The sequence below is a fragment of the Euleptes europaea genome, chromosome 6 (assembly GCF_029931775.1).
Source record: "Euleptes europaea isolate rEulEur1 chromosome 6, rEulEur1.hap1, whole genome shotgun sequence".
Taxonomy (NCBI): Eukaryota; Metazoa; Chordata; class Lepidosauria; order Squamata; family Sphaerodactylidae; genus Euleptes; species Euleptes europaea.
In genome coordinates this window covers 39,444,047-39,468,528 of record NC_079317.1, presented here as the reverse complement: position 1 = coordinate 39,468,528, position 24,482 = coordinate 39,444,047, and the positions used below count along the sequence as shown (strand labels likewise).

The 24,482-nt window shown below is 41.7% G+C and overlaps 1 protein-coding gene across 2 annotated transcripts in view; it reads left to right on the top strand.

The window, feature by feature from the left end:
* Positions 1-24,482, top strand: part of SRP54 (signal recognition particle 54) — a 44,631-nt gene that overhangs the window by 3,898 nt on the left and 16,251 nt on the right. Inside the window, exons 3-15 of one of the 2 annotated variants that reach the window (XM_056851194.1) lie at positions 519-603; positions 2,419-2,523; positions 3,141-3,207; positions 3,292-3,349; positions 6,090-6,240; positions 7,961-8,109; positions 9,156-9,256; positions 9,376-9,462; positions 9,598-9,671; positions 9,861-9,969; positions 10,553-10,723; positions 11,881-11,976; positions 14,561-15,016. In XM_056851194.1, the coding sequence (XP_056707172.1) occupies positions 519-603; positions 2,419-2,523; positions 3,141-3,207; positions 3,292-3,349; positions 6,090-6,240; positions 7,961-8,109; positions 9,156-9,256; positions 9,376-9,462; positions 9,598-9,671; positions 9,861-9,969; positions 10,553-10,723; positions 11,881-11,976; positions 14,561-14,652 (1,345 nt within the window). In that variant the 3' untranslated portion in view covers positions 14,653-15,016. Of the gene's footprint in view, positions 1-518; positions 604-2,418; positions 2,524-3,140; positions 3,208-3,291; positions 3,350-6,089; positions 6,241-7,960; positions 8,110-9,155; positions 9,257-9,375; positions 9,463-9,597; positions 9,672-9,860; positions 9,970-10,552; positions 10,724-11,880; positions 11,977-14,560; positions 15,017-24,482 lie in introns of those variants that run through there. The other variant, XM_056851195.1, reaches the window with a different exon arrangement.

The following is a 24,482-nucleotide window of genomic DNA, read 5'->3' as shown; positions in this document are numbered from 1 at the left end:
TTCAAAAAAACACAGACTCCCACAATGTGCCCAGCACTGTTCCAGGAAAGTTCTGTTCCTCAGGCGGAGCTTCACAGACAGTAATATAGATGACATCATGTGTCATCTCTCCTCTTTCCTGACCTCCTCAACTGAGGAGTCTACTTCTGTTTATGCAACATAAGTTCTTGTTTTCCAACTGCAGATTCCCACACCCTTTCTGAGGGCTCTTTGGTGGTCAGGAGTGGCTTTTCAAGGAAAAGGGGAAAGCAAGAAACATTCGCTGTATAGTTAATAACTGAATGCAAAAAGTACTCATAATGCACACATGAAAGATGTTAGTCTGACTGTGTAATGTGAGTGAATATTATTGCCTTCTGTCTATGAAATAAGGTGCATAAAATATTTTGGTATTATCACACTTTATTAACACTAGTTAGTTTGTTTACCAAAGGCTCTTGAATTTAAGCAATACTTTTAGATTAGCATATGTAGGTTGCAACTTGATCTTATGTTGATTTGTATGTATTATCCTGTAGATCTGCTATTGATCTTGAAGAGATGGCTTCTGGTCTCAACAAGAGGAAAATGATCCAGCATGCTGTCTTTAAAGAACTGGTTAAGGTAAAATGTATGACATTTACAGAGGAATCCTAAGGATGCTTTTTCTGAGGAACAAGCACCGATGAGTAGGATTTTGAGTAGACCAGTTCAGAATTACTCTGCTAGTCTCATTTTTTCCTAATCATATATAATACAGCCAAGCACTTTTTATTTCTTATCAGTTATAGTTAATTTTTTTCTACCCTGCCTTCCTATAATCTTAACTTATAAGGTAGTCCAAAAAATTTCCGTGTCTACTTCATGTTCATGTTCTGACATGGAAAAGTCATCCTTAGATTGTGGGTACTTGCATTTTTACTAAGGCATGATGTTACAAAAAGCTGGTTGTTTTGCATAAAGATGTAGCATTCGTACTAATACAAGGTCTTCTATGCTCTACCCAAGTCATACAAACTCAGTGAAGACATAATACCAAACAATAGTCTGTGAAGCTTAATTTTGGTTGGTGTGATGGAATGGGGTCAGAGACAATGTCTGTTGTGGGGGTAGGGGGAGAGATGGTGGTGGGAAAAGAGCAGGCCAGGTAAAGGGGAAGGGACAGCAGACATTGGTATGCTGTTGCCCTTTCTGGTTCTTCTTCCAGTCAAAGTCATGTTGGTAACCATATCAGCAACCCACCAGGCTATAATATCCTGCTGCTTAATGCCAGCGCAGTCATAGGAAAAGCAGCAGCCATTGGTTTTAATTCTGGATGAGAGGGCTGACCCGGCATGTATCACTGAACTTGGCTAGGGGAGGGGAGAGTAGTTAACTTCTTCCAGTTGTGTCCTCTGGAGTACTCAGTGATACATCAGCATAGGTCTGGTATGTGGGAAGATGGTGTCACTGTGGTCTATAAGGACTATCTCCCTAGCACAATGCCCCATTAAGGACACTTCTGGTTTTGAGGCTGTATACCTGATGTGGGGATTGAGAGACAGGATTGGGATTCTGTTGGTGTACTGCCCAACCCACTGCCGAGCAGTCTTTCTGCCTCAGCTGACTGTGGTGGTCTCAGGGGTGGTATTGAGTACCCCTAGGCTGATTGTCCTGGGGGACTTCAACCTTCCTGTCAAGGCTGTCTTGTTAGTAGCGGCTCAGGATGTCATTGTCTCCATGACAACCATGGGCCTGTCTCAAGTAATAACTGGTGTTACACATTGTGTAGGCCATACTCTTGATCTGGTATTTTGTTCTTGGTGGGATGAATGTAATCTCATTTTTGTGTTTGTAGATATTGCTTGTCATGAATGAATGCTAGGTTGAATAATTCATTTGAGACCAAGAAGCTGAGAACTCTGAAAATTCTTTGCTTTGCGTGGTAGGGGCAGATCATAATACTGTCAATACTGGTTTGGGGTCATTCCCCTCAAGCAACCTTCTGCTCTTCTGTCAAGACAGCAAATGTTAGTATTAGTATTAGGGAAAGAAGGCAACGATAGGGACTCTGGGGAGATGGGGCAAGGTTACCCACCATTTCTAACACAGTATCTTTAAGAACTGTGGGAATGGCCTTGTTTAGTTAGGATTTGTACATAGTTGTGCCAGAGTAAAGGCAAGATGGAAGGGGATTTAAGAGTCTAGCCTTCCCCTCACCTGGCAACTTACATTTTATTATCATCACAAAATGCAAGTGTACCATAGGAGAGGATTGAGCTGTCTAGTTCCTTGTTTTTTTGATCTCTTGGTTACCAAACTGAAAATAAACTGAAAATGTGAAATCTGCAAACTCACAACTTTTGATAGCATTCTGGGTAAATGACTCCACGTTCTGGCAGCCATTCCTTGCTTCTGAAAATCGGCTATTCAGCATGCATGTATACTTTTCCTTTGCAGCTTGTAGATCCAGGAGTCAAAGCCTGGACACCAACAAAAGGAAAACAGAACATAATAATGTTTGTAGGACTGCAGGGAAGTGGCAAAACGACGTCCTGTTCAAAGGTAAAATGCTTTTTTCACAGTGTATAAATTTTAGCTGGATATTTTGAAGTATAATTTTGAGGCTATGAGGATAAAATCAAATTGCATGACACATCTACGTGAAAAATGGAAATAACTAATTATCTTTTATGTGTGGGAGAAGAAATGGATGATACCAGAGATCAAGCAAGCCTTGGTGCTCTTTCATCAAGCAGTGGCCAACCAGGATTTGCCATTATGTCTGAATCATGCCTAGGCCTGTGAATGAGCTTTCCGTAATTGCTCACCAAGAGCAATTGCAGTTATGCTTGTTCCTTTGTTTTTGCTATTGAGACCTTCCATGTCATACTCCAAGGTGTTTGGAGAGTCTCCGAGTTCCCTGGAGCAGCTTTTCTGGGTGCTGCTGCAGAATGGGCGCGGTAGGAAAGCCCAGTTCTGCCTGTGGTATGTTAAATCAGGGCTTCTGGTTTTAAACACTTGTGTAAACATGCCTGTGGAATTGCAGTGTGATAGATTCGACACAACATTTCATTCCTGATGTTGGTGATTACATCATGTTTTCAGTAGTTTGCAACCCTGTTTGGAGGCTTTTAATATTAAATAGATGTTATAGTATTTTGGATTTTTTAAATTCACAGTTGGCATACTATTACCAGAGGAAAGGTTGGAAGACATGTTTGATATGTGCAGACACTTACAGAGCAGGTAAATGAGCGCTTGAGTTTTAGCCATTCAATTTTTGCAAAATTGGCATTGTCCTGTGTGACTAACAACACTGCCATTCCATAGGTGCTTTCGACCAATTAAAACAGAATGCAACAAAAGCAAGGATTCCATTCTACGGGAGGTAGGTTTCTTTACTAACTTTGCTAAGAAAAAATCTTGTTGACACATTTTAAGATTATACACGTAGAAGCTCAATTAGTGAAAGCAACAAACTTATACACTTGAATCATTACACTGCTGATAGTGATTTTTTAAACCTTTTTAGGGTTGTACAGAGGAGCTTAATAACATTGAGTTGGTGTCATTAGAAATCAGAAGGGAGCCTGTTGGGGTTCTAGTAGGCTTTGTGTCAGGATGCTACTGTGCTGCTTCTCTGCATTCCCACCTGCAATATGATATATGTTGAAAATACATTTTTGCAAGCCTATCTACAAAAGGCAATTTGTAAAATGTACGTTGGTGTGCATATTTACACTTAGCATGGCTAAATTTCTGTTCTATTGACCAGACATCTTCTGAATTACTGCACTGGCACATTAGCCCTAGAGCAAATGGCTGTCACTGTATAAAGAGCAAAGCAACAGCTCTGGCTGATGCATTGTGACTTTGCATGTTTTACAGTGCCATCCTAAGCCGAGTTACGTCCTTCAAAGCTCATTGACTTTAACAGACGTAGAAGGTTGTAACTGAGTTTAGGATGGCACTGTTAGAATCTCTGAAAGAGAATAAAACAGTCTCTGCATATAACATTCCAGTTTTTTGATGCATTAATGGCCCCGTGCGGCTGGTAAAATGTTTGGTTCCTCACTTCATTTTTGCTGGTTAACAGGACAGCAGGGTTTCAGCAGGACTGTCTCATGTTCTTTTTCACTTTTTAGCATGCATTGTAAAGTTATTGCCAGCATTTTTTTTGCCATCAAGTCACAATAGACTTACAGTGAGGGGAAAAAAGTATTTGATCCCCTGCTGAATTTGTCCGTTTGCCCTCTGACGAAGAAATGAACAGTACATAATTTTAATGGTAGGTCTATTGTAGCTGTGAGAGACAGAATAACAGGAAAAACCCCAGAAACCCAGAAAACAAAAGTCAGAGCTTGATGTGCATTAGAATGAGTGAAATAAGTATTTGATCCCTTTGCAAAAGATGACTTAGTACTTGGTGGCAAAACACTTGTTGGCAATTAGAGGTCAGAAGTTTCAAGTAGATGGCCACCAAGTTTGCGCACACCTCAGGAGGTATTTTGTCCCACTCCTCTTTGCAGATCCTCTCCAAGTCAGTAAGATTGCGAGGCTGATGTGTAGCTACTCGAACCTTCAGCTCCCTCCACAGATTTTTGATGGGATTAAGGTCTGGAGACTGGCTAGGCCACTCCAGGACCTTAATGTGCTTCTTCTTGAGCCACTCCTTTGTTGCCTTGGCCGTGTGTTTTGGGTCATTGTCATGCTGGAATACCCATCCTCGACCCATTTTCAATGCCCTGGCTGAGGGAAGGAGGTGCTCACCCAAGATTTGACGATACATGGTCCATCCATCGTCCCTTCGATGCGGTGAAGGTGTCCTGTCCCCTTAGCAGAAAAACACCCCCACAGCATAATATGTCCCCCTCCATGTTGGACGGTGGGGATGGTGTTCTTGGGGTCGTAGGCAGCATTCCTTCTCCTCCAAACACGGCGAGTTGAGTTGATGCCAAAGAGCTCGATTTTGGTCTCATCTGACCACAACACTTTCACCCAGTTCTCCTCTAGGTCATTCAGATGTGCATTGGCAAACTGCAGATGGGTCTGTACATGTGCTGTCTTGAGCAAGGGAACCTTGCGGGCTCTGCAAGATCTCAGTCCTTCACGACGTAGTGTGTTACCAACTGTTTTCATGGTGACTATGGTCCCAGCTGCCCTGAAATCATTGACAAGTTCCCCCCGTGTAGTTCTGGGCTGCTTCATCACCGTTGTCATGATCATTGTAACTCCACGAGATGAGATCTTGCATGGAGCCCCAGACCGAGGGAGGTTGACAGTTAGGGTTAGGGTTGTCACCTTCTCACCAAGCTGCTTGGCAATAGTCTTGTAGCCCAGTCCAGCCTTGTGCAGGTCTACAATCTTGTCCCTGACATCCTTGGACAGCTCTTTGGTCTTGGTCATGGTGGCTAGTTTGGAATCTGATGGATTGATTGCTTCTGTCGACAGCAGAACCCTAACCTGGCTGGTTGATAGGGGATCAAATACTTATTTCACTCATTATAATGCACATCAATCTCTGACTTTTGTCTTCTGGGTTTCTGGGGTTTTTCCTGTTATTCTGTCTCTCACAGCTACGATAAACCTACCATTAAAATTATGGACTGGTCATTTCTTCGTCAGAGGGCAAACGGGCAAATTTAGCAGGGGATCAAATACTTTCCCCCCCTCACTGTATGTATTCTTTTCAAGGCAAGAGATGTTAGGTTATGGTTTGCCATTGCCTGGTTCCATCACAACCCTGGTATTCCTTGGAGGTCTCCCATCCAAACACTAGGTCAGGGCTGAGAGTGTTTAACTGGCCCATGGTCACCCAGCAAGCTTCTATGGCCTGAGTGGGGATTCATACCTGGGTTTCCTGGGTCCTAGTCCGACACCATAACCACTATACCATTGCCAACATTACTTTCCCTTTATTATTTTAGGCTGGAATTCAAAGAGAGCACATCCTTGTGTGACTCTGTGTGTGTTATAAGAAATCCTTTTTAAAAACTGGCTAGTGTCTGAGATCCCAAAGTAGGTTCGCAGACATCTGCTTGCGCACAGGGAAACTAGCAGAATAATGTTCTTGTAAAAAGTAACTCTTGGGATAGGAATTTAAAGTGTGTGTTTTATGTTTGAAATAGTTACACAGAGATGGATCCTGTCATTATTGCATCAGAAGGTGTTGAAAAATTTAAGAATGAAAATTTTGAAATCATAATTGTTGATACAAGTGGTCGCCACAAGCAGGAAGACACTCTTTTTGAAGAAATGTTGCAAGTTGCCAATGCCATAGTAAGTTAATACAAGGAGTGTTCATTTTCTTGGATTATGTATAGCTGGTAAAATACCTGAATGCTCACTAATAAGGCAGAGTTTTGAACTATAATAAATGCTGCTTACAGCTAAGTGTGAACAATATGAAACTATGTTTTGCCTACTTGTGAAAAATTCATTAGATAGCCATGCTAGTATTCTGATTTCCTACTAGAAATTCATTTTTTTACTTGGAACTGTTAATAGATTGATCTACAAGCTTGGTTAGTAGATTCATATAGTGAACTTGTATGTAAGTGTCATGGAATGATGTTAACATTTGTGCCTAAAATGGGTAATAATGAACAAATCTCCATACTACTTGGCGGAATAAAAAAACTGACTGCCTCATGATGGCCTCTGTTGGTCTACTCCCCTGCCTGAGCCTGGCATAGGTTTGTTTTGTCCCACAACTTAAGAGAGCGGAACATATGTCTCTGTAAGACTGGAGTGAGGCTGGGGGGACGTGAGTGTCCCAGCCAATCAGAGGAGGTGCATGTAAGCAGCCTGCACACCCCCTCAGTGACCATGTGCCTTTCTGTTGTCTTAATGCATGCAGGCCAGTCAGCACCCTCAAGTCCTGCTGATTCACCTTGATGAGAACGATCCCTGTTAGACCGTGTGGCTGTGACGTGGCTTTTAGGCATGAATGAAACTGAAGGTGGTTCAACATTGGTGCCTATGCTTGGCTGTTGTCTAGTCAAGTATGCTAGAAAGGAGAGCTTGGTGAAGAGCCATTAAGCTGCAGCAGGTGGAGGGTCATGGTGAACAGGGACTTATAATGCTTTGACACTTAACTGGGGCAATGCATCCTCTGCCACTTAGAAGAATTTCCTTGTTACAGCTGTACAGAGCTAACCTCCTCTAGTGCCTTGGCTAGTGTGGGTTTTGGCCAGAATGTAAGAGGCATCGAGTGATGCAGAGAAGCATACCCAAGCAAATTCATAGTTGACAAGCTAGAAGGAAATTGGTGAGGAAACTCCCTTGGGGCTGAGTTGAACTTCAGTGTTGACCAGGATAGGAAACTGTTGTCAGGCTGTGCCTTTCTCAATGTGCAGTTTCAGTGTGACAGCTGTGAAAAATGGGGCATGTTGACATTTTGAGACTCGAGCAAGGTTGGCTTTGCTGAGATGTTGGTAGCTGGACAGTATCTTAACTGGAGGCAGCCAATTCCACACAGAAGAGAAATGTTAACTGAAATGAACTGTTCATACAGATCAGCAATCAGTAAAAGCTTGGTTTGATATATTCACTGCTTCTCATGTCTTCATGTTGGGGGGTGGGGAGCAAATGACCTAACTATTATCTGAACCTCGGTATGTTGGCGCATGGCTATGTATAGGCAAATTACTTGCAGTAGGGCTGGTGTAGGTGAGAAATGCCCTTTTTAAATAGCAAAGTGTTGTTAGAAGATGCTTTTATAGGCACTTAAGATTTCAGAGACTTTCCAGTGTTTAAGAATTTAAAGGAAGAGCAGTTTCAGAATTTAGTAACGTATTTTAAACTGCCCAACTTAAAAAAATAGGCAAAGTAAAAAAATCCAGATGAATTGTCTTTGTTATCAGTAGTCAATAGAATCTTGAAGCAGATTTTTGTCACTTTGAACTACTTCGGAGAACTATATATAAAGTGAGGTTAGAACATTTGAAAAGAAAGAAGAGTTTAACTCTTTTCCTGTTTTCTATACAAACATCTCTAGCAACCTGATAATATTGTTTATGTGATGGATGCCTCTATTGGTCAAGCCTGTGAAGCTCAAGCAAAGGCCTTCAAAGATAAAGTGGACGTCGCTTCTGTGATTGTGACAAAACTTGATGGCCACGCAAAGGGAGGTGGTGCTCTCAGTGCGTAAGTGTCATTTCGCAGGGCTCTATAGTGATCTGTATAGCTTTAAAGACCAGCTTTATACATTTACATAGCTCTGAAAGTACTTGGCTAACCTGGTTTCTTCTTTTATATCCATTATTGTTTTGAAAGTTGCCTTTGGTGGAAAAAATGTATTCAGAGATGTTGGCTTGGATCCCATACCTGCTTTTCACATGCATTCTTTGTCCATTGCAAAGGTGATCCTCTGCTGTGGAGTGCATGTTCCTTGGGTGCTAGGTACTTCTGCTCATGCAAGACCAATGTTTTTCAAGAAACCAGAAGGTTCCCATCATGAGAGGAATGCACTCTTACAGCGGAGGATTGGTTCTGTGACCCGCGAAGAAGTGCCATAAGCAGAAAAAAGGTATAAGATCCAAGCCATTGCCTCTTATTTGGTTTTTGTTGCATTGTATAACCTGCTTTTCAGCCGCAGTTGACTCCTGAAGCAGCTTAGAACAGTTCAAATCAAACTCATCAATACAGCGTAACAAATTAGGCACATGTGTGTAGCAGTCTCTGGCCACTTTCAGTTAATGGCACAGTCCAGTTTCTTTCCTGCAGAAGGAGTGGGCCGAAGGAACTGCAGGTGTACTCAGGGCTAATCAATGGCAAAGATGCCAGCTGGCAGAAGTAGTGCTTCCACCTGTCTACAGGCTCCTCTGGCCCATGGCAGTCTGTGTTCTTGTGTTCCCTTTTAGCTTAATCTCTTTAGTGCCCATTGTGTTTGGGGTGGCTGCTTCTCTTTTCTAAACTGAATACATTTTGATGTCTTAATTTTCTGATTACTTGTAGTGCCACATTGGCACTGTGCAATAGGTATCAGACATGCAGCACTAAAAGTTGCCATTGATTTGTATGTAATACTATGAACTTAAGCTGGCATATGGTTGTGAGCTAGTTCATATGGTTTAATGTTCTAAAAATGGAATAGTTTAATGTGAAAATGATGTCTGAAAGTTTTCAATCCCTAATTCTTTTATCACGTGTTCTTCTCCTGATTGGCTTACTATGTAACTTCTTCCTTGCAGAGTTGCTGCCACTAAAAGTCCAATCATTTTTATTGGTACTGGAGAGCATATAGATGACTTTGAACCTTTTAAAACACAGCCCTTTATCAGCAAACTTCTTGGTATGTATTCTGCTGGTGACACTGGGGTTTTGCTCCAAAACAGTGATTCTTCCGATTGTTTGCCTCGTAAAAGGATGACGTTTATGTCTGTGGTTCAAGGAAGTTGTTTTGTTTTCCAGGTATGGGAGATATTGAAGGATTGATAGATAAAGTAAATGAATTGAAATTAGATGATAACGAGGCACTCATAGAGAAATTAAAACATGGTAAGTTTTGCCAAAAACTAGTATGCTGTTGAGCAATTTAACAGTCCTCATCTAGAAATAATGGGTGGTAAGCCGCCTAATGGTGATTAAACTGTTACATTTGTAACCTGATTTCCCATTTCTGTTGCATTTTAGGTCAATTTACTTTGAGAGATATGTACGAACAGTTCCAAAACATCATGAAAATGGGACCTTTCAGTCAAATCTTGGTAATTTTAGCTGAGGCTTTATCATCTTACCAGTTTAGAAAACAATTTTAAGTTTCATTTTTTCTTGTATTGGATATGTGCCATATTTTATGAAACAAAATACTGAAAAGAACAGGCTGTATTTAAAGGTTGCATAAATACTCTGCAAAGAGCTTGAAAGTAGTATTTAACAGTGTTATATTTTTGTAGGGCATGATCCCTGGTTTTGGAACAGATTTTATGAGTAAAGGCAATGAACAAGAATCTATGGCAAGACTAAAAAAGCTGATGACCATCATGGACAGTATGAATGATCAAGGTAAGGTTTCTAGTAGTTTAAAAACAGATGTATCAGTGCTGGGCTGCATTAATTATGTTGTCAGGATAAAAAAAGGCTGGTGAACAGAACCTTTATACTTGCACAACTAAGACTAAATCTAAATGTGGTGGTTAGCTAACATATTAAATAGACATTGCATGTACACTTTGATAAACTGTCAACCTGGTTATATCTTATGGTAGTTACTACTTTTTAAAATGATGCACGGTAGCGTTTATTATTGAAAGTATAGTGGTAAAGTGGCTTGGATCCTAATGCGTGCTTTTGTTTGTCTCTTTGTCCACAGTGGTCCTTTGCTGCACAGTGCTTTCCTCTGGTGTTGGGTGCTTTTGGGTTCATTGAAAGATGATGGTCGGGCATGAATGGAAGCTCCTGATGCTGGAGAAAGGCACTCTGCAGCGGAGGACTGCTCCTGCAGTGGGAAAAGTCACACTGCCAAATGCCTTAGGATCCAATCCATTAACATTAAATAGATGACACTGAACTGCTAGTAGAGAATTCTGAGGCATTTGAATAGTGTCACATTATTATGAGTTGATTTTACTCTTGCTTCTGATTGTAGAACTTGATAGTACAGACGGGGCCAAAGTGTTCAGTAAACAACCAGGAAGAATCCAAAGAGTAGCAAGAGGTTCTGGTGTTTCAACTAGAGATGTTCAAGAACTCCTGACGCAGTACACAAAATTTGCACAAATGGTGAAAAAGATGGGAGGCATCAAAGGACTCTTCAAAGGTGAGAATCGTATGTATGTAACAGCTGAATTGCTAAGACTTTATAACTAATCAGTAGCTTAGTTCTAGAAATATCAGTTATAGGCTAACGTGAAAATCATCGACACTGCTTGCTTTGTGCTTACGGATTCGCTTTTTTAAAGGAATATCATGAACACCCCTATGTAGAAACATGGTATAAAATTGGTAATCTGGGTACATTCTAGAAATTAAATTACATGTATCATCCTTGCTTGCCCTGCAAAAATATTGAGTAACATTTCCTCTCAGAATTCCTTCAGAAAGTTCTTTTATTATTGACTCGGGCTGAGCAAGGAGGCTATGCACAGGATGGCTATGAAAAGACCACGGTCATCTCTTCTCAAAAGAGAACATGGGACTAAAATTCATTATAAAGGTAAAAGGTAAAGGTCCCCTGTGCAAGCACCGGGTCATTCCTGACCCATGGGGTGACGTCACATCCCGACGTTTCCTAGGCAGACTGTGTTTACGGGGTGGTTTGCCAGTGCCTTCCCCAGTCATCTTCCCTTTACCCCCAGCGAGCTGGGTACTCATTTTACCGACCTCGGAAGGATGGAAGGCTGAGTCAACCTTGAGCCGGCTACCTGAAACCGACTTCCGTCGGGATCGAACTCAGGTCGTGAGCAGAAGCTTGGACTGCAGTACTGCAGCTTACCACTCTGCGCCACGGGGCTCCTAAAATTCATTATACACTTTGAATTAAGCAATGTTCCTAGCTTCGGTTAAGTGATGTAGTGATCAATATTGATGTAGGGCACTTCAGTCAGTACTGTAGAAGTGCAGGTGGAGTCGTGTTTAAGGAAGGCAGTTTCCTTGCCTCCTCCCTTCCACTGCAGCCTTCTGTGCTCCACCCAAAATAGTGTTCCTGTGAGTCAGTGGACTCCTAGGAATAGTGGGGCAGCAAAGTGGGAGTCAGCGGCAGGAATGGGGGGGATCAGCAAAAAAATCTCCCTGGCTACAATTGAAATGGTGTTTCATTGGAGAAATGGGTTTGTTTTTTACACAAATAGTAATTCATGGCAGTTTTGTAGTCTTTATAAATGTTGCATTTATAAAGTTCTGTCATGCTTCCAATATGCATGTTTGCCACTGCTACCGCTGCCACCACCCTCACTTATTCTTTTGGCCCCTTTTCAGGAGGTGATATGTCAAAGAATGTTAACCCATCCCAGATGGCAAAATTGAACCAACAGATGGCAAAGATGATGGATCCCAGAGTTCTTCATCACATGGGTAATTAATTTAATTTCCCACTTACCACAAGAATTTGACTGGCTGCTTTGTACTACAGCTTCAGTACTTCTGGAAGATGTGCTTAATTTAGTCCAGGATGAGGACAATTTTGGCAAGGTAAAATTGTGTAGCCCTCACTATATAAACCAGTTGATCCTATGTGGATAACAAAAGCCATAAAACAGGACCATCCACAGACAATGTGAGGGTCTCTACATACCTAAGGAGTTAAATGGCATCTTAAAGACTAACAAAATTTATTCCATCATAAGCTTTCATAAGTCTGAGCTCACTACTTCAGATGCAGATAAAAGGGATGGAAGAAACAACACTCGGAACACAAGTTGTTCATCAGCGTGACCAAGACACTTTCAATCCCAGAGCTAAAGGAGATAACAGCACTGTCTAAAAAAAGAAAAGGAAAACATAGTTAAAGCTTCTTTGAATCCTATAAATATTTATCTAGTAATCTTGCAGCCACCTTTTTCAAGGCAGCCAAAACCACTATTCACTTCCTCCCAGATACAATGACCCATGTTTCAACCCCTCCTGATAGAAGTTATCAGTGAGCATGAATAAGGATCAAGTGTAAATGTGGTAGCTGCACCTGTCAGCATTCTTAGGCTGCAACAATGGAAAGTGATCCAAGGTTGAAGGATGTGGTAGCACTAATCCTGCATTTCCACTGTAATCAGCCTGCAGTCTAAGCAGGAATGGATGCAAGCGATTTTATTTGCTTAGTATACATTACACAGCAAGCTCCCAAGGATTCTAGATGTGTCACCTTGGGGCTCTATTCAAGAGCCTCATCAACCTCTAGAAAAATTCTGCAGGATTGAATTGAGCAGCCACAGTGATGGCAGAGAAATAGCTTCTCCGTCGCAAAGGAGATTTGAGATGGATTCTTGCTGTGGTCAGATTTGTTCACTCGTCTTCCATTTACACTCAACCTGTTCCAGTTTCTTCAATGCCCTTAGTATACCAGGGAGCTAATTTGGCTCTAGCTAGTAGGAGAGAATGTCTAAGAGTAATTGTGTCTACCACCTTGGCCATCTTTGTATTGTAGAGATAAACCAGGACATCAAACAGAATTGCCAGTCATATCAACAGAAAAGTCCGTTAGGTTGTCCTGGAATCTCTCTGTATCTGTTGATCAATAAGACTGGGTCACCCAAACTTGTCCCCTACCCCCAAAGAGGTTTAGTGCTACAGTCTTAAGTTTCACCAGGTGGCAATTCTGTCTATGACCAGAATATTATCATAGAATATTTTTGCCCCCCACACCAACTATTTTCTCAAAAAATCAGATCCAGAGTTTGACCTGCTTTGTGCATAAGGGCAGTGACTTAGTGGATGTGGCACACTTGACTTCCTGAGCCATGCCAGTTAAGGCAGCCTTGATGTTGACAACTCCCAAGATTAAAAGGGCAAGAGTCCTCAAGGCCAGGTCCAAAAACCCCTCCATAAGCTGAGCTAGAGAGACTGTTGGGCAATGAAGTTGAAGATATGCCCATCAATCTCCAGTCTATTCCAGATGCTGACCCCTGAATACAACACTCAGCATTTAATCTTTGCTGGACAGGGTGTATGGAGAAACAGCTGTTATTCTAAAAGTCTGTCCCACAGTTTATATTCTGTGTTTGACTAAAAGCTGAATCATATTCCTTTTATTGTCGGCTTTACTATTTACTCGTACTTATATGTGTGTCCCTTTTTATGCCAATAAAGGTGATGATTGATATATATGTGTGTGTGTGTAAAGTGCCGTCAAGTCGCAGCCGACTTATGGCGACCCCTTTTGGGGTTTTCATGGCAAGAGACTAACAGAGGTGGTTTGCCAGTGCCTTCCTCTGCATAGCAACCCTGGTATTCCTTGGTATTCTCCCATCCATACACTAACAAGGGCTGACCCTGCTTAGCTTCTGAGATCTGACGAGATCAGGCTAGCCTGGGCCATCCAGGTCAGGGCTTTCGTACTTATATAGGGCCTATACATTCCATTCTTGTGCCCTTAATACATTCCCAGTTTTTATTTTAAGGCTCTATTATTATTCCCCAAGTTATTTGTGTCTGAAGTTCAGGAGGGCTTTTCTAACTAGTGCTACCATCTTGAATTCAGAACATACAATAAAGTAAAAAAAACAACAGTAACAGCACACCTCATTGTGATTGGCGATCTTACAGTATTCAGGGACTGGATTGTTATATGACAAGAATGTTCAAACACGCTTGGCTCATTTGGATAGATATGGATCAGTATCCAAAAATCTACTTTACATGGTGCCCACCAGATAGTATGCTGTTGAAGAGCAGGCCTGCAGACCATTGTCAGAAAATGGTTTGACATGTGGCATGGGAAGGCTTTTGTTCAAGGTTCAAGTTTATTGTATATGGCCAAAGGTTTTTTACCAAAATCAGGCTGAAAATGCTGTATGTGCATATAATGATCATTCATAATATTTACATTTTAGTGCCAAATTAAAACTCAAGGGGGGAAAAGGAGGGCTTTTGTGTGTTGTACTATGAGGTTTTCTCAAACTGTAATATTGTCACTCATTTGTGGTGTCCATGTTTATTCTTCCAGGTGGCATGGCAGGATTGCAGTCAATGATGCGGCAGTTTCAACAGGGTGCTGCTGGAAACATGAAAGGCATGATGGGATTCAACAACATGTAAAAGAAGCCTTAATAAACTGACTTGAGTAACCATATTTGCTGGAACACCACTAAAAGAGTGAATCTCCTTCTTACAGCAGAGGAGAGTATTAATGCAGCAAGTGATACTTCTGAAATTTAATTCTGAGAGTTTCTAGATTTGTTTCTAGAAAGTGGTTATATTTTTGCTTAAATTAGTTCCTTTCTGTTTAATTTTGATGTTACATGAAGAGTTCTTAAGTTAAAATTAAAATCATGTACAAACAATATTTAGAGGAACTTTTTAATTGCCTCAAATGGTAGCCGTTATATTTGTAAACAATCCAGATCTTTGGTTAATGCCAATGTCACAAATATACTGTAAAATAAACTTATGTGGTTGTAAATTATGACTTTTTAAAATGATGACTTCACTGGACTTCAGGGATAAATTTCTAGCAAGGAAATAAGCATTTGCCAGTTCTCACCTACCTCCAATATGTATCAAAGTGCTGTTGATTGGCTTTTCCTTCCTTCTTTCCTTGATGCAGGTTTTACTTTGGAGCTACTTTTGTCCAGTTGTGTCCAGTTGGGCATCTCTGGACTTCAATGCGTTTGTTTGTTTTTTAAAAAGCAACATCTCCATTCCCTTAGCTCTGCACAGCAGAATCTGGAACTTTCTAAGCTGGTAAAACTTTAACACCCTTCTAGAAATAAGTGCTTAAATTTTGTTTCTTAAATATTGCACTATTTCAGAGAACCTCCGCAGTAGATATTATTTCACATAGCCCTTTTGGTACATTCTGACTCAAGGTCCAGGATCAGATCTAGGGTGAGATCTGATGATTCCTGTGTCCACATTCAAGTTTCCCTTGCCAACATTCAAGCATCTCATATCTGCACTTTATTCTACAGCTCTTTGCATTAGGTCAGATGCTGCTCTGACTTTCAGGATCTACTGTCAGGGTGACCGAACTCTATGGGGGGAGGCTGGGAAGCTGATATGTGGCCATTTTTGAGACCTGCACTGAATACTTGGCTACATAATAGGATGGATCCAGTGGTAATTTCCAGAGATGGAAGGGATCTTTTCTTCCCTGCCCCCCAATGACCTCTGAAATGGTGTTCCTGGGGGCCAGGGAGTCCCCAAGAACAGCTTGGGGAGGGGGATGAGAGGTCTGCTGTAGGAAGGAAGAATCTGGTAAAATAAACCCACACAGCCCTCTGTTGGATTCCATTCAGTATCTCTTACAGAACAATTTTCTTGAAGTCTATCGGCTTGTTAATCTAGCATGTCCTGGAGAGCATTGCCGTTTTTTGTCTCAGTGTTCACAATGCACTATACTATTGTTTAGCATCAACCACCCCCTCAGTTTTCTAACATATGATATGGCATAAATATTAGCCAGACTAAGTGTTGTTTATCATACAACCCAGTGGGTCATTCATAATTTGTGTTTGATGCATTTTGTCCTAAGCCTTTTAGAGCTATATTAGTATCAAGATATGGAAGGGAAGAAAGTTTTTTCCCCCTAGAGATGATTTCATTGCTAGATGGAGGCAATGAACAAGAATAGGCTTAAAAAATGTTAAATCATTACTCTATAAACAGATGCATGTACTTGAATGCTTTCATTTGCATCGAAAACTGCAGTGTAAAGTAATTGCACGCTTCTGACATTGGAGAATGATGAGAGTAAATTCTTGTGTACTTGTACTGGATGAAAATTTGCATAATCATGTATCCTTGGCAAATCTGTAGGGCAGATGCATGGATTCGTGCCAATTTACATAAAGTCAGACTTAACAAAAAGAGGAATAATTATCAGAAACAGTTAAGCTCTGTACTATTAATCGCAGTCAACAAAGTGGTGATACACAAATTGTGAAGTTTATTAACAGTGTCTTATTTCATTTTTTTCCCTGTGGATGTGTACATGAGTGTGAGCCAGAGATTCTAGCTGGTACTAGCCACTAGGCTATGGACAAAATATTATAAAATAAGGATAGGCAATGAGCACTTGTTACCTTGCTTTAAATAAACTTTTTTCATAACTTTTCATAAAACAAAAAGCAACTGTTAATTACATCGTGACTGCGGAGACAGTCCCATGTGACCCAAATGCTTGTCTTATTTGGAAATGCTCTGGGATATCTTAGCCCAGCAGTCCTTGACTTTGTTGAACCTGTGGGTACTTTTGGAATTTGGAAAAAGCAGATATCACCACAAAATGGCTGCTAAAATGCTGGGGCTAGTCACACAATGTTGGGAGTTTCTAAGCCAAGCATCTTCCTGTGAGGGAGACAGCAGTTTCTGAATGGGTGTGCCTTGCCATAACAACTATGATTACCACCTGGGATGTTTTGAAGTACTTCCTGCTGTAATGAGGTGGAAAAAAACAGGATTGGCTTTTTGCTTTGAGGTAGAGATGTTTTAGGGAAGAAGGATGTGAGCATTACGGCGGAGATCGATGGTATAACCTTTTGCTTTGAGTGTGTTAACTGCTTCCTGTCAATCCCAATTTCATGGTGATGTCACAGAAGAGCTGCTGCTATCCAATTACCAAAAAAGTAAAGTAGAAAAGATTTTTTGTAATTCTAGCACCTCTGGTAATAGAGGAGATTAAATTCGCATTCTTTAATTTAGTAATGTATTTGCAGGATGATTGTTGTGGATGCTTGCTGTTGATCAGAACTTCAGTAAGCCAGGGCAAAAAAACAACCAAGTAACATTGATATTAATACAGTGTTACATGCTAACATCCTAAAATATACATGGTTTCTTCCCCCAAACCGAGATACTTTGTCCTGGCATTTTTATTTATTTATTTAGATTTTTATCCCAGCCAAAGCAAGGCTCAGAGCAGGTAACATCTGTTAAAACATAATACAACATACAATAATTCCATTACAGTTTAAAACCAAATACTCCAGATAATAAAATCAATCAAATCAAATAGGTGCCCCATTATTGACACACAGGTCCATGGTGGGGCCGGGGAAAAGCAGTCAGGTTCCTAGCAGAGTAAGAAGAAGACTCATATAAAATGGAAAGAAGGGGGGCAGCTATGTTGGAAACCATTGCTGCCCTCAACCATGGGCCTGGCAGAACATCTTGGTGTTGCACACCCTGTGGGACTGTCCTTCAGGGCCCTGGTCTCACTGGGGAGAGAGTTCCACCAGGCTAGTGTTCGAAAAAGCAGCTGTGTGGAGGCTAAATGCATAAAACCTACTGCTTTTATTTTGTCACTAGGTGCCACATAAGAACATTAAAAGCATTAGACTACTAGAATGCTGCTAGTCTGTAGTAGGTGAAGGGAAAGAAAAAGATGGCTCATGTTTGTCTCCAGGGAGGCAACATATTAAAAAACAGCATCGAAAGGCTTTTTGTTCCCCAAAACAGGTAATAAATAACAGATGATACAACGGAATTGAATGTGGACTAGGACTGTAGAGGGATTGCAATTACTTCTGGTCCCTATTTTTTCAGACGAGACTAACTGTAGTTTGTGTCCTAGTGGCTAGGAGTTGCATAACACTTCCTAAGCTCCAAAGGAAGGAAGCCCTTTGCTATTGACAGCGGGAGGGGCTTTTCTATTGTGCCCAATTTATTTATTTTCCTCCTTCCCTTAAATTCTTTATCAGGAAAAGCAGAAACCTTGTTTGCTAATTTGTGACATTTTAGCATCACTCATAACTGGAGTATGTGTTACTAATAAAATACTGTTTTCCCACAGTAAAAGTGTTAATCTGAGGAAACCAGATGGGTCCCTGCATAATTAGTGATCAAATACTGCAAGAAAAATCCCATCACCTACAAAGAGCTAGAGGCTAGGCATGCATGGCATGCATTTAATGAAGCAGGCTATTGCTAAAGTGCAGTGTTTTTGTACAAGGTCTATTAACTGGTTTCAAGCCTATGCATACTTACCTGGAAAAAAGCACACTGAATGTTATGGCACGTCTGAGTAGACAAGTACAGGATTGTGCTGTCAATCATTTCTCTTTATATATTTTGCCGTCAAGTAGCAGCTGATTTACGGCAAATCCCATAGGATTTTCAAGGCAAGAGAATTTCAGAGGTCTACATAGCTCTAAAAATTGAGTAGTGGCTACCTTCAAGAAATGTACCTGGCACAGCTACAATAATACAACTACGTTCAAAGGCTGTAACCACTAATTACTTGCCAGCTGCCCCTTTGTCCCTTTATATCACACAATTTTTTGTCCTAGTGGGGAGGGGTTCTGCTAGGATGTACACTAAGCTTTACCCCAACGAACCCTGGGAATCGTAGGGTTTGGGTTTTTTTGCCCCTGGTGGAGTTTTCAAGGCAAGAGACGTTGGGAGGAGGATTGCCATTGCCTGCCTCCGCATCACGACCTCCTCGAGCCCAAGCGTAGAAAGAAGCGAGGCTCCCCCAGATCTAACTGCCCAGAGACGGCAAGGCTGATCCAGCCCGACAATAACTCTGAACAGAACTGCACTGCCGTGGCTCAGTGGTGGAGCATCTGTTCGACACGCAGAAGGTCCCAGGTTCAATCCCCGACATCTCCAGTTAAAGCACTGGTTCCCAACCAGGGGTCCGTGCACCCCCAGGGGTCCACGAGAACTAAAGGTCCGCGAAACAAAGTTATAAACCCATAATAAATTAATATTTTCAATTAAAAGTTCTCTATTATAAAAATATATATTCAAATATTCTAAGCTTAATGTTTAACTAACAGTTATGATTAAAGTTTATTTTCAAATTCTCGGAATTTTTATTTTGAACCTTGGGGTCCCTGCACTGAACAAAAAAGTCCTTGTGGTCCCTGGTCAAAAAAAGGTTGGGAACCATTGAGTTAAAGGGACTGGGCAGGTAGGTGATGGGAAAGACCCCTGCCTGAGACCCTGGAGAGCCGCTGCCAGTCTGAGTAGACAATACTGACTCTGATGGCCCCAAGGGTCTGATTCAGTATAAGGCAGCATCCTGTGTTCCTGTGTCCCCCTGGCTCCAGGGAAGCCGCCGCCCGTTGCTGCTACGCTGGGCCTGCGTCGTTCCCTTTTCCTACCTCTAGGGGGCCTCAGTGCACAGGCCCGGCCCCGGTATCCTAGCAACACTGAGGCGGGGCGTGAGCGGCGGGACGGCCTTGCTGTGAGCTCACTTCCCAGGGCCTCCGCCCGCGGGGAGGGTGCGGGCCTGCTGCGCTCGTCGGGGACGCTGCTCGTTTCCCCTCACGGTGGGTAAGGGGGGGGGGAGTATGGAGCAGGGGCTGTCTGCCATTACCCTCTACTGCGCACCAGCCGCCGCCGCCACCGCCGCCTGCGCCATGGAGCAAGAGCAGGTGGGTCCCGCGCCTGTGCCTGGCCTCCTCCTCCTCCTGCGCGCCTCTGGCAAGCCGCCCTTCCGCCCCACCCGTCCACCCTTGCCTGGGGACCCCGGCCGTCCCTTGCCTGGTGGAAGGGCGGGGGTCGCTCTGCCGCGTTTTGCTGCTCGCAGGGCGGCTTTTCGTTGCCCCCGTCCCGAGGTGGTCTGTCGCATATGGGCGGGGAGGGGCCTGGGGGCCGGTCAGCGTGCGTGTGTGTGAAGTGCCGTCAAGTCGCTTCCGACTCACGGCGACCCTATGAATGAAAGCCCTCCCAAATGTCCTGTCTTTGACAGCCCTGCTCAGATCCTGCAAATTGAAGGCCGGGGCTTCCTTTATGGAGTCATGTTTCCTCTTAGCCATCTCTTTTCTACCCCATGCATAATTGTATAAACTCTGTCATGTTTACTCTTAGCCATCTCTTTTCTAACCTGAAAAGTCCTAGACTCTTCAGCTTTTCCTCATAGGAAAGGTATTTCAAAGGTGCTCCAGACTTTCTTCACACCAATCAGATGCTCTACAGCAGAATCATGGGGTAGGCTTTTAGAAGGGCTGGGGGAAGCACTTCAAGGGTGTCCTAAGAGAGGGTGCCAGGGACAGCCAGGGAGAAAAGGCAGAAACATTCAAGGGAGGCCTGGCACTGAAGGCAGATCTTGGGCCTGAGGAAGGACGGCCACTCAGGTCAGTGGCTCCAACACTTTCCCCCCTGGTTTGGGTGTGTGTGTGTGTTAAGTGCCATCAAGTCGCTTCGGACTCATGGTGACCCTATGAATGAAAGTCCTCCAAAATGTCCTATCTTTGACAGCCTTGCCCAGGTCTTGGAAATTGAGGGCTGTGGCTTCCTTTATTGAGTCAGTCCGTCTCTTGTTGGGTCTTCCTCTTTTCCTGCTGCCCTCAACTTTTCCTAACATGACTGTCTTTTCCAGTGACTCTTGTCGTCTCATAATGTGACCAAAAAACGATAGCCTCAGTTTAGTCATTTTAGCTTCTAGGGTCAGTTCAGGCTTGATTTGATCTATAACCCACTGATTTGTTTTTTGGCAGTCCACGGAATCCGTAACATTCTCCTCCAACACCACATTTCAAAGGCATCTATTTTCTTCCTATCAGCTTTCTTCACTGTCCAGCAAAAGAGCAATCCTTTGACTTACATCCTTTGATTTCAATGGCCATAGAAAGGTGTGACACTAATCCAGGATTGCACCATAACTGGTCTTGCTTGTATGCTGTTGTTTAAACTGCTAGACTCGATACGCATTGGTTCTCGAAAGCTCATACCCCGCAAATCTTGTTGGTCCCTAAGGTGCTAGCTATCCTACTAGCTATTCTACTGTAGACCAGCACTGCTGCCCCTCTGAAACGATCCGTTGTTTAAACAATTCCTTAAAACCTGTTCCCCCCCCCTCACTCACACACATCCATGTGAAGTGTGTGTGTTCCCTGGCATTCCTTGTTTAGAGTTGGGGTTCTAAAAGCATTCTTCACCATAAGGAGAAGAAAAAAAAAACTTTCTCCTGCTGTTTCCTTGCATTTTTAACAGCCCATAATTCCCAGTGGGTGTGGTTAATAGACAACTTTGAGTTACAGCAGAGCTGCCACTTGCTTTTGCTGTGTTTGTACTTTGATGTGATTCAGCCTCTACAGTTTGGACGGAGTTTTATGGCAACACTGCAGGTAATTCTGACTGCTCACCTGTTGGCTGGTGGGTACCTCTCTTCAAAGGTAGAAGATGGCCCATAGGAGTTAATGCGCATGGTTGATTTGAATTTTAACAATGGAGCAATGTAATCTCAAAGCATTGCAGTTAACAGAAGTGTAATTATTTCATTTTTTAACCCCTGGAGCTTCTTTATTTTGTGGGACAGATTTCATGAATAGGCTTTTGCTTATTGCCCAACAGAACAGCTAGGCCATTGGTGAAGGAAATATTAGTCAACTAGGAATTAGTGAATGTCTCCCTTATATGCTGTTCGTTCTTTTCACAAATTTTGGGGTGAAGACCTATTTTACAATATCCCATCACCTAGAAATTTCAATACTGATTATTTATACAAAATTCTGATGAAATTTTTTAAATTAACTCATTAGAAGTCCCAGTTTTTCATGTAATATGAATTTACAATTACCATTTATTTCATCACATTACTAGGCATGCAGGCTTCTTCTGATACATGTTTTCGCATTACATGCATGTGTTCTGTCTTGATTTCTTCTGGCTCATCTTGTAAGCAAATACCTGTTACAAATCAGTCTGTTCAATATTAAATGAAGGCAGGTCTTTACTGTCAGCTAATTGCGAAAACTTGGCAAGGCTATTGAAATACAGCTGTCCGACAAGATGTAAGTCTTTAAAAAGGGCTTCTCAGGCTGGCACTCGTTTATTATATCAGCTGAACCATCACAGGTAGTTACATTGTTTAAACCACTTTAGATGTTCCTGGCTCCAGGAACATTGGTAGATGTTTAATAATATAAATATTTTAAGTTACAATTGTGAAGAGGGAGAGAGATGAAATTGTTAGTACAGCTATAGGAAAAGACATTTAAACTGCAATGTATTATGCAATTTAACTTACACTCCATTGCACTAGGAGCAGACATAGAGGCCCCATGTTTGTAATTTTGTGAAATGCCTGTTACCATGCTGTATAATGCTTAAGAGTCTATGTTATAAGGTGCTTGCGAAGTAAAGTTGTTTTGTATTCTTCTGACTTCTGGGTCTGAAAAAAATGTAGACTTTCTGAGTAAGTCTTAGTCGTATAGGTCTCTTTGTCCTTTAAAAAAAACCTGAGGTATAAAATAGTGGTAAGAAGAAGATTGGAGGAAACTGTTAATGGAGCAGGTTAGCTGGTTTTAGTAACTTATTTTTTTCTGGAAAGCTAGTAAATTAAATATATTTTGTAGTAAATTCAAATGTTTTCACTGCTAACTTGCTTATATAGATTTATGCACACAAAACTTCAGGGCCTCGTTGGAATAAAAATTGAACCCCACAAACAAAATAGGAACTAATTATAACTGGTGTTCATTTAAACTTTCTGTTAACAGTTTCAGGAATATTCTCTGCATTATAAACATAACCTTCAGAATAAAGGATGCATGAGGTTTGGGATCAAATTTGTGGTTATCGCTTACAGTAAACTAGCAAATTTCTATATTGCCATATTTATAATTTATTTGATTGCTTGAATTTATGTTCCATATTGTCTGATAGGTTTACAATACTTTACGATTTCCTTCTTGATAGCCCCTATTATCTTTTAAAACTTTAATACACCTATCTACAGTTTTTTTTTAAGTGAGAATTTGCCGTTGCGCATTTGTTTTTTCTCCCATGCAGATAAACAATTTTATATATATTGGCCCCAGCTTCAAAATGTATCAATTTTTTATCCTTATTCCCCAAGCCTTTTGCTTAAATCAAGGCCTTGGATTGATTTTGAATGAATAATATTTCTTCCTACCAAGGATGTTTGCTATTTAAAACATCTTGGGGAGGCAGAATTGGACCCTGTTGTACATAGCAAGAATGTCTTTCCATTGCTACTGACCAGCCCCACAAATCTGGGGTTAGGGGAAAGGGCTTCCAGATCCACAGTAGGGTTTTTTTAGGCAGCTTTTGTTTTTTTAATTAAACCCCACCCTGAAGGAAGTGTATCCAGCATAATTCCTGCTGTAGAGCTTATATTATATATTGGAAACTCTTATTACCCTGAATCAGATCGCTGGTTCACTTAGCTCAGTACTGACAGCTTCAGCTGGCAGTGGCTTTCAAAGGTGTTGTATAGCAAGTATTGGGAAATACCTCCTCTGCCTGGATCTCTTTGACTGGAGATATCAGGGATTGACGCATGTCATGTCCTCTTCCACTGGGTCTCAAATTACCTTCCCAAACATAGCCAAAGAGAAGCCATTACTCCATGTTCTCTTCATTTCTATATAATGCTGCTGTCTGTCTTGAATCTGGGAACTCTTGTGTAATAAACAGGAGCTGTTCAATTGTGCTAAAGTTCCATTATTGTATTTTGCGTCACTGCCTTTGCAACTATTCACAGGTTTGTTGTTACTTGACCTTTTGCAGTTTTCTGTTTCTTCTGGCCAAAACAAGTGCCCAACGTTAATTTCAATGTTAAATAATTACACAGAATTTGGGAGACGGTCTTTCAGGTGATTAATTTAAAATTTAATATACGTTTAAACAACTTTCAGATGCTGAACTGTGAATAGCCAGGGTTACATTGGACCGATCCTGTTCAGTTAAAATAGGTAGTGATGTTCAATGGCACAGAGCCACCTGTGGCTCTTCTGAGCACTGTTCCCCAATCTGTCACTTACCCCATGTTTCAGGAGAGTGGGCAAGGTCCTTGATTGATGGGGCTTGTGGTTGACAGGTGGTTCCCACCTTGAAACAGTTATCATCAGAAAAACAGGTAAGCTGTGAATCTCCCTGAAATGTAGGCCTCATGCCAGGGGTGGAAATTAGTTTGGCTCTTTTGGCTGATGGTAACTGTAGATGCAATTACTGTG